This window comes from Prunus avium, chromosome 7 (assembly GCF_965620075.1).
Source record: "Prunus avium chromosome 7, drPruAviu1.hap1.1, whole genome shotgun sequence".
Lineage (NCBI taxonomy): Eukaryota > Viridiplantae > Streptophyta > Magnoliopsida > Rosales > Rosaceae > Prunus > Prunus avium.
Genome location: NC_142290.1, coordinates 31,836,828 through 31,847,059, shown reverse-complemented (window position 1 = coordinate 31,847,059; position 10,232 = coordinate 31,836,828). Strand labels below are relative to the sequence as shown.

General features: G+C 38.0%; 2 protein-coding genes across 2 annotated transcripts; both read left to right on the top strand.

The window, feature by feature from the left end:
* The first annotated feature begins 823 nt into the window (after positions 1 to 823).
* LOC110752956 (methyl jasmonate esterase 1-like) lies at positions 824 to 2,051 on the top strand. Its single transcript, XM_021953731.2, has 3 exons — positions 824 to 1,327; positions 1,411 to 1,539; positions 1,743 to 2,051. The coding sequence occupies exons 1-3, from the start codon at positions 824 to 826 to the stop codon at positions 2,013 to 2,015; spliced, it is 906 nt and encodes a 301-aa protein (XP_021809423.2). The 3' UTR covers positions 2,016 to 2,051.
* Positions 2,052 to 7,924: 5,873 nt separating this feature from the next.
* Positions 7,925 to 9,277, top strand: LOC148293335 (methyl jasmonate esterase 1-like). Its single transcript, XM_088256078.1, has 3 exons — positions 7,925 to 8,452; positions 8,543 to 8,671; positions 8,865 to 9,277. Exons 1-3 carry the CDS (start codon positions 7,949 to 7,951, stop codon positions 9,135 to 9,137), a joined length of 906 nt encoding a protein of 301 aa, XP_088112204.1. The 5' UTR covers positions 7,925 to 7,948; the 3' UTR covers positions 9,138 to 9,277.
* Positions 9,278 to 10,232: the final 955 nt, after the last annotated feature.

The window sequence follows — 10,232 nt, the reverse complement described above, 5'->3', positions numbered from 1 at the left end:
ATTAGACGTGGACATTCTCACAAGAATTCTGACAGCTTGAGATATTGGTTCACCAACTATCCAGGCCATAAATGCGTCTCCACGGCCAGAAGCTCAGAACCCACGATCAAGAGCGGCGGCCGAGATTCACCAGGATTTCTGGGGTCACACCACCATACTTCACGATCCCAAATGTCGATTGGACTGCCCACTTGCTCTAATCAAGCTCCACCATGCATATTTTCAGCCTCGATTACTCCTCCAGGAACTCTCCCTATAAATACAAGGCTCGAGCTACATTCAAAGGGTTCAACACCAAAACAAAGCCTCCCACGGAGCAACTTATTTTTTTTCCTGTAATGCACTTTCAATATCTTTACTTGCTTTCCTAGGAGTAGTGTTAGATTGTAAGGAAAATCAATTCATCAATATATCATACGACCCTTGATTTTCAAGGCGCCGGAGCACCATCCTTGTTGTTCGTTCACTCACCCCATATATCACACGACCGCCGCTCCCTGAGCAGTGCGCCGGAGCACCGCCCAAAACCCACCACCAACACCATCACTCAACGGCCTTGTAGTTCAGGCCGTGAACCTAACAGCCGAGACCAGTTCCTCTCTCGGTTACAATCGTTTGATTAAGAAGACGAGTTCAAACAGGCGCACCACTTATCCATCCAACACTCATCAACACATCGACGCACGGTAAACCGTGCTAGCACGCCCGCGCACAACCGCACCGCACCCAAAAGCAGGAAACCGCGTGTCAACGCACATCCCCTCGACCCGGAACTCTAGGACGTGAGATTTGCGCGGCAGACAATGCAAACCCAAGGAAGGAGATGGTAATGAGAAGGAAAATGGAGCATATGAAAAACAAGTCTCTTCTCTTTTGCCTCCTACTTATTTGCTTGGCAAAAATTTGTACCTCATCACCATCTCCACCTCCTCCTAATTACCCTAAAAACCAAACCCAAACTAGCCCAAGTGGGAAGAAGCATTTTGTGTTCATTCATGGAGCTGATCTAGGAGCATGGTCTTGGTATAAGGTGGCAACTTTACTCAATGATTCAGGCCACAATGTTACAGCCCTAGACTTGGGAGCATCTGGGATCAACCCAATTCAGATACAACAACTTCGTTCGATCTCGCAATATGTCGAGCCATTGACAAAGCTCATGGTGTCTCTTCCACCAAAGGAGAGGATCATCCTCGTAGGTCACAGCATGGGTGGGGCAGTCATATCTATTTTTATGGAGAGATTACCTGAGAAAATTGCTGCTGCAGTGTACGTCACGGCTTTCATGTCTGGTCCTACTCTCAATTACTCGACTATATTGACTGAGGTAATGAGTTCACAAGCACACACCAAAGTTGCAGCACCAATGTGTATATGTATTAACAAATTATATTTTCGAAAAATGTACAGGTTAATAAAAGATTGGACTATTTGGACACTCAATATAGATACGATAATGGGACCAACAACCCTCCAACCTCCTTTCGTGTTGGGCCCAAAGCCTTGGCATTGAAGTTTTACCAGCTCTCCCCAGCACAGGTAAGTTGTCTCAAAAATAATTCAAAAACACTATTTCTTTTTTAATCCAAATGATAGTCTAACTTACAATTACTAAGGTATAATGGGGATTCGAACCTGCGATAACGTTGCTGCTACTTTAATCTCTTCCCCCCCCCCCCCCCCCTCTTTTTTTTTTCTCTTGTTGTTTTTGACATTTTGTTTGGTGACATATTAATGGACAGGATATAACGCTAGCGTCCTTTTTGATAAGATTTTCTCCTCTCTTCAATTATGATGTAATAAAGCTCACCAAGGAGAAATATGGATCGGTTCGTAGAGTATTCATTGTGTCTGGGCAAGACCAGGCAATAGTGTTGGATGTGCAGAATTACATTATCAGGAACAATCCACCAGATGAAGTGAAAGTGATTAGCGATTCTGATCACGTGGTCATGATCTCTAGACCATTGAAGCTCTTCTTCCACCTCCAAAACATTGCTGAGAAATATTCTTAGAAATGATTTAGGACATGTTAGTACTATTATGTGTCATTAGACACCGCCATTAAAAAAATGTATTACAAATAAATACTCTGGTTGAAGTTATAAATTGCAATTAAAAAAAGAAGCGCTGGAAGTAAGGTCCATCATGGATTTAACTTCTCGATTGAAGATCCTTTTAATTGTAGCTGTATCATATCTTGTTAACGTGACATGCAAGTACTACATGTAAATCTTGTCTTACATTTTCTAATGAAAAAAGTATTAAGCTATACGACTGTTAAATTCCTCAATTTCGAGAAATTATTTTATATGATACTGAAACATTGTTACGTGGTTCAATTAATGTAGATAGCATAATATGAATAGAGTGTAACACCACGTGATCATATTATGGTGTAATGCAAAAATTATTTAGGGTTATTTACTCAAATGGTCCTCAAACTTATACCCGATTTATATTTTGGTCCCTTAATTAAATTATTCGTTCAAATGGTCCATGAACACTATATTATTCAGTCCATTGGTCTAACCGTTACATTCTGTCCATATGTCCATTAAATATGAGGGCAAATTGGTCATTTCATACGTTAAATAAATAAATACTGTAAAATGAAACAAAAAGCGCTCTATCTCCTCTCTCTCGTTTCAAATCTCCCATGATGATAGTGTAGATGAACAGCTCATGGCTGTACCCGTTCTCGGAGGAGACGGCGTTTTACAACCGCATTGTGCTCAGTAGCCTCGTACCCAATGGATTGTGGGCCCTACTCCCCCACTTCTTCCAGACATGGCTGGGCAACTGCCACGGTGAAACCTTGCTCTACTTTGTCTCCCGCGTCTTGTGTTGCTTCTACATTTACTACTTGAAACGCAGCGTTTATATCCCAAAAGGTACAAACACAAACACATCTATAAGCATATATGTTTTATGTTTTTTTTTTTCTCTCTCTCTTCATTCTTCAATGGCATTGATGTTGGAACTCATTGTTGTCCCACATCGGCCAAAGGGCCAAAGAGAAAGTAGTTTAAATAAAAATACCCCTCTCTAACTAATATCGAGGCCTTTTGTGATAAAACCTCACACCTGAGGATTGTGCAGGTGGTAAAGTGGGGACAGTATTGGTGTTGTTGGAGTGGGCCCTCGGCCCGTCGAACTGGAAAGTTCAACATGGTATCAGAGCCAGGTTGCGGGCCCGTACTGCCACGTGATGGGTGGGTCCCCATTTGGCCTCGCGCAATAGGTGAGTCCCCGTTTGGCTCCACATAGGCCAAAGGTGCCATGTGATGGGTGGGTCCTCGTTTGGCCCCGCGCGATGGGTGAGTCCGTACATGGCTCCACGTGGTTGCCGATGTGGATCTCCACGTGTGACCCATAAAAATGGGGTCTCACGTGCGGGGGAGTGTTGGAACTGTTGTGAATTAAGACCAATTCACTCCCGTTTAGACCTTGTTGTTGATGGACTTTGGACAAGACTCAATGATGGATGAGTCTTACACACACACACAGAAAATAACCAAGCACAAATGACACAAGTGTTTATAGAGGTTCAGCAAATTTTTGCCTACATCCTCTTGGTGATCCCCTTGAGAAATTTCACTAGTGAAGATAGGTTACAACTTTGGTTTACAACTGAAAAAACCCCCTTAGAACACTACCCTCTCAATCTATTTCTCTCTCACCCTTGCTCAACACCTTGATACACTTGAGAACTCTCTCTTCTTCTTGACTCACTAGTTTCCAGCTACTTTGCCTCACCTTGCTTTCTTGCTTCCTCTCAATCTCAAATACACAACCCCTTGCACTTGAGAAAAGCCTCATCACATCTTCCCACGTTCTGCCCTTGTTTTACTGAAGTAGATCACACCTTGGGCAGGCAAAGGGCTTGATAATGACAGCTACAAGTTCAGCTACCCAACAAAGGTAGGAACACCTTGAAACAAGCCAACATCTTTCCTTAATTTGCTCTCCTTGCTTCCCAGCAACTTGCCACCTTTCATTTAAGTCAGAAGTGACTTAAAATATCCTTGCAAGTGGATAGAAAACGATAGCACACTAAAGAAACTGTTGAGAAGCAGTGCAAACTCGAAATAGCAAGTGTCGGGCGACCGGTCGCAAGAAGATTTCGCTCCAGACCTCGACTCTGCCTGAAAACGACTGGTCGCAAATAGCTGGCGACCGGTCGCGAGTCGACTTAGCTCCAGACTTCGACTCTGCCTGAAAACGACCGGTCACAAATGTCATGCGACCGGTCGCTGGTCCAAGATTTAGTATCCTTTATGCGAGCCAATTTTCCAACAGGAACTCATTGTTGTCCCACATCGGCCAAAGGGCCAAAGAGAAAGTAGTTTAAATAGAAATACCTCTCTCTAACTAATACCGAGACCTTTTGTGATAAAACCCCACACCTGAGGATTGTGCATATGGTAAAGTGGGGACAATATCGGTGTTGTTGGAGTGAGCCCTCGGCCCGTCGACCTGAAAAGTTCAACAATTGACTTTAAAAAAAAATTGTTTTTGCAGTGATTTGGTTGTTGGGATGGGATATATGAGTCGGGAATTTGATGGGTTGTGTTTGGTTATTGATTCTGAATCTCTCTCTCTTGGGTTTAAGGGAAATTTTATGAACACCACCAGAAAACAGAGTTGCAGACCAACACATTGTGTTGTCTTCCATTATTTATTTATTTATTTATTTTGGGAATTTGATGGGTTGTGTTTGGTCATTGACTTCTGTAGAATTTATTAGATGATGGAGTTTTGTGGATTTGAGAGGACTTTTGAGGTGTAAACCAAAGTCATGATTACTCTGGCGCTGGGCCCCACTCCGTATTTGGAAGGATTTCATACAAAGGTTTAAAATATATTATTTGTGGTTATAAATAAAAAATATATATCATGTCTAATTTTTTTAATTTTCAATAAACTCAATAGGATATACGTATGTTATAAATTTGATGCTACAACGGCTATTTCTCATATATAATTGATACACACCAACAATAAAATTTGGGACGAACTCAGGATTATAAAATGAGGTGGGCTAAATTTAGGTACTAAGTAAATAGAAAACTCAACAATACCATGTGATTTCATTTATAACAGAAAAAAAAAAATACAGCAAGAAAAATAAAATCAATTACAAATCCTATTTGATAATTCATAACTCATAAACTGAAATTGATGCCCCATTTGCAAATCCTAATTGATAATTCATAAGTGTCAATTGCAAATCCTAATTGATACTTCATAAACTCCAAAAAAATCCTCAAATTAAAGCATCAAGAAATTGTGAGAATCTTACATGACGAATATAGGAACTTGGTTCACTTGAATTAAGTCTTGAAGGTGAGTGTAGTAGCAACAAGATCGGTTTTTTTTTCTTTTCTACGTGCTCTGTGTGAGTTATTTTTTGAGATATTTAGTCATATACCCATTCTTAACGCTAATAATATAGATAAACCCTACATCATTGAATTTCTATAAACAAACCCAAAAAATGACAGATAGCCCTATTAAATTTAAGTTTGATTATTAAATTACTTTGATACCCTACTGAGTATTTTGGGTTTGTATGAGGTTTTGGGGTTAGGCTTGTTTTAAGAAATTGATGGCAGTTTTGTAATTTATAAGAAGTTAAGAGCATCCACAATGATGCTCTCTATTTCTTAGCTAAAATTTAGCTAAAAATATAAGAAAGCTATTTTAGGAGCTCTCTAAAAAATTTCAACTCCAACCATACTCCCTAATTTGGAGAGTCATAAATGCTATAACTCTTTTTTGATTGGTCCATCTCTATTTAAAAATAAAATAAAAAATAGTTAGCATTAAATAAAGGTTTGAAATACTCATTAAATAAAGCAGCATTAAATTATAGGGAGTCACTAGGAGTTCTTTCTCTCTCCTCAGATTTAGGAGCTCCTAGAGAACTCCTTATTTTAGGAGGTGGATAGGGAGCATGGTTAGAGTTGCATTTTTATAATTCCTCCCTAAAATTTGTCTAAGGGGGTGGTTTAAGGAGCCCATTATGGATACTCTAAAAGCCTATTTGTTATGTTGTAAATGGGCTTTGGGTGTGTTTCTAAAATCTATTTCATATATGGTATTTTTATCATTTGGGCCCTTATATTGGGTATAATAGTGAATCTCCCTTATTTTTTCTCTTTTTTTTTCTTTTGCTGTGTTGTGTGTGATGTCTCCCTTCCCCCCGTCCTCCCCCTCCCTTTAATTGACTACGTGTTGTGCAAAGAGGAGATCTAGGTGAGGTTAGGTTATTTAAATTGGGTGAGGTTAGGTTATTTAAATTGGGTGAGGTAGGCTTTTATTTTTTTGACTGGAAAAAAGAAGCCACCTGGGCTATAGCACAGGTTTGCCAAACTATAGGTCCGTCCCTGAAAAAAACCACAACAAAAATTAATACGAATTGTACCTACATTTATTTTGTTTTTAAGAAAAAAAAAATTTGAACATCAAAAGATAAATTGAAAATAAATAAATAAAGCACAATAAAAGTCGAAGCTTTACATATAGCGGCTAGCCTCTCAATGACATTTTGAAAGGCCATGGGCACAAGTAGGCAAGACAATCGCCTAAGCTCCCTAAATTGGGCAGAACTAATATTATTTTTAAAAAACTATATTATATAAATATTATGTTAGGCGCAAACCAATTATTGTAAATATTTATAATAAAAAAAACTTACCTAATTATTCAATTAAAAAGAGGAAACTCAATAAAGGTCATTCATTGTAAACAAAAACAAAAAATTTGCCCAATTACTCAATTCAAAATTAAAAAGAGAAAACTCAATAATGACCAAATTATTTTTTAAAATTGTAGCTTAAATCTCAATTAACCTAGTTGAATCAATTAGGAAATTGAAAAGGACATGACAGAAAAACTTGATTATGTAAAGTTAATTGATACTTTTGAATAGAAAAATGCAAGACGAGTGATATTTAAGTGATGTTTTGATGCATTTTATAAAGTTGTTGTGTAAATTACATGATTGTTTCTTTTATATGTTACAATTGTGAATTTGAATTTATCAAATATTTTTTTAAATTACCAAAAAAATCACATAAATATACATATAGAGAAGAAGTCTCCATTTAGGATGTTTGCCTAGGGCCTCCAAAACATAGGACCGCCGCTGTTTGAAAGTCAGCTCTACTACTATTTCGGTGAATTGTTGGAGCAAACTTATGACATCCAATATAGTCCATGTTACCCACCGTCCAATACCAAAAATATCATACCGTGACTAAATTATATCTCAAATAGTTCTTAAGCTAGTGATATATCATCCCCAAATTCAAATTCCCTCTAATAAAATATGAATTTTTTAAAATTTGGTTAGTAGACATTGCATTTATATATTTGGAGTATTATATTGGGTTGTCTCAAAATTATCTTGTACGTGAATCGAATTCAGGTGCACTTAGGGAGAGGGGGAAGAGTTTGACCGGTTTTTAGATTGTAGTGCCACCGCGTGTGCATATTAAAAAATTTACTTCGATTAGTAGACTTTACATTGTCATTCGACCAACTATGTTGTGTACGAAACAAATTCTTTACGTTCCAGGCAATGAGCACTACGTTGAATAATTTTTTTTATTATTATGCAGATTGGAAATTTATAAGAGAAAGGTACCCAAAAGATTTTGCAGATTTGGAATATATATGTTTTCTAAACCCTTAAGAAACCAATTAATGAATGCCTAGTGTTACAAACCATTGGTCAATACATACTCCTTGATAAAAAATGTAGATATAAAGACCTTGCTTGCAAGGTGGAAGTTTATTAGTTAGTTTATTAGTCTACACCTCAAATCTTCTGAACCCTAATTATTACTCGGTCGTTTTCGAATGCCGAATTGGGTGAAGGGACCAATTGTATATATAGTGAAGAAGGATATTTCCTATAAATGCAAACCCAAGGAAGGAGATGGTAATGAGAAGGAAAATGGAGCATATGAAAAACAAGTCTCTTCTCTTTTGCCTCCTACTTATTTGCTTGGCAAAAATTTGTACCTCATCACCATCTCCACCTCCTCCTAATTACCCTAAAACCCAAACCCAAACTAGCCCAAGTGGGAAGAAGCATTTTGTGTTCATTCATGGAGCTGATCTAGGAGCATGGTCTTGGTATAAGGTGGCAACTTTACTCAATGATTCAGGCCACAATGTTACAGCCCTAGACTTGGGAGCATCTGGGATCAACCCAATTCAGATACAACAACTTCGTTCGATCTCGCAATATGTCGAGCCATTGACAAAGCTCATGGTGTCTCTTCCACCAAAGGAGAGGATCATCCTCGTAGGTCACAGCATGGGTGGGGCAGTCATATCTATTTTTATGGAGAGATTTCCTGAGAAAATTGCTGCTGCAGTGTACGTCACGGCTTTCATGTCTGGTCCTACTCTCAATTACTCGACTATATTGACTGAGGTAATGAGTTCACAAGCACACACCAAAGTTGCAGCACCAAAATCCATTGTGTATATTTATTAACAAATTATATTTTCGAAAAATGTACAGGTTAATAAAAGATTGGACTATTTGGACACTCAATACAGATACGATAATGGGACTAACAACCCTCCAACCTCCTTTCTTCTTGGGCCCAAAGTCTTGGCATTGAAGTTTTACCAGCTCTCCCCAGCACAGGTGAGTTGTCTCAAAAATAATTCAAAAATACTATTTCTTTTTTAATCCAAGGGATAGTCTAACTTACAATTACTAAGGTATAATGGGATTCGAACCTGTGATAACGTTGCTGCTACTTTAATTTCTTTTTCCCCCTTTTGTTTTTTTCTCTTGTTGTTTTTGACATTTTGTTTGGTGACATATTAATGGACAGGATATAACGCTAGCGTCCTCTTTGATAAGATTTTCTCCTCTCTTCAATTATGATGTAATAAAGCTCACCAAGGAGAAATATGGATCGGTACGTAGAGTATTCATTGTGTCTGGGCAAGACCAGGCAATAGTGTTGGATGTGCAGAATTACATTATCAGGAACAATCCACCAGATGAAGTGAAAGTTATTAGCGATTCTGATCACGTGGTCATGATCTCTAGACCATTGAAGCTCTTCTTCCACCTCCAAAACATTGCTGAGAAATATTCTTAGAAATGATTTAGGACATGTTAGTACTATTATGTGTCATTAGACACCGTCATTAAAAAATGTATTACAAATAAACATTTGCCATCACTTTTTTCTAGCGTCAACTTTGACGCTGAGCAACTTGATGTCAAATTTATCATGAAGGGTTAATTACTCAAATGGTCCTCAAACGTATACCCGATTTACATTCTGGTCCCTCAATTAAATTATTTGTTCAAATGGTCCATCAACTCTATATTATTCGGTCCATTGGTCCTACCGTTACATTCTGTCAATATTGCGGTTAAATATGAGGGCAAATTGGTCATTTCGTACGTTAAAAATAAATAAATACTTAAAAATGAAATAAAAAGCGCTCTCTCTCTCTCTCTCTCTCTCTCTCTCTCATGACCACCACCCTCAAGCTCCAATCCCCAAACCCATCCCACAACCACCCTCCATCCCAGGCCCCATGAACCCAGAACCCCAGCTCCTCCCCACCCTCCACCCAAGCCAGCAGCTACAGAAAAAGAGAAAAAAAAATCTTCCACAAACCCCCTCCCAACGAACCCAGAACCCCAACTCAACAACAAGGGCGGACCTAAGCTTAGCTCCAGCCTAGGGGAAGATTTATAAAGTATTGAACATGGTTTAAATGTTATAAGTTTTATTTCTACTCTAATAAATATTAGCCCACTCCTAAAGCATATAGGAAATAATAACATCAATCCAAACCTATATAAATTCACCGGAAAAATCATTGTAAGTGCTTCAAATTACCCATTTGCTCCACTGGTGTGCAGATTACTTTATTTCCATTTTCAACATTTAAGTAAATGTCTTTGTCCTTTTACTTTCATTTATTTTTATATTACTCCATTTACTTAAGTTTACAATGTAAATAAGGAAGTACCCCCCATTTGGATTCAAATAAAAATACTAGAAAATCAAATTCTCACCAAATCAAAATATGAAAAATCGGTTTTAGTGCAAAATACAATTTAGGTTAAAAATGATGGCTCATTAAGTCAATATATACTTCATATTAAAATCCCATAAAATCAAGTTTTCTTATTTGATGTGTAAGGAATAAAAGCCGCCAAAAATTACCTTGAGAAA

Coding starts and splice junctions, on each gene's coding strand:
- LOC148293335 (XM_088256078.1), top strand. CDS start 7,949: ATGGTAATGAGAAGGAAAATGGAGCATATGAAAAACAAGTCTCTTCTC. Junction 8,453..8,542: donor ACTCGACTATATTGACTGAG/GTAATGAGTTCA, acceptor AAAAATGTACAG/GTTAATAAAAGATTGGACTA. Junction 8,672..8,864: donor ACCAGCTCTCCCCAGCACAG/GTGAGTTGTCTC, acceptor ATTAATGGACAG/GATATAACGCTAGCGTCCTC.
- LOC110752956 (XM_021953731.2), top strand. CDS start 824: ATGGTAATGAGAAGGAAAATGGAGCATATGAAAAACAAGTCTCTTCTC. Junction 1,328..1,410: donor ACTCGACTATATTGACTGAG/GTAATGAGTTCA, acceptor AAAAATGTACAG/GTTAATAAAAGATTGGACTA. Junction 1,540..1,742: donor ACCAGCTCTCCCCAGCACAG/GTAAGTTGTCTC, acceptor ATTAATGGACAG/GATATAACGCTAGCGTCCTT.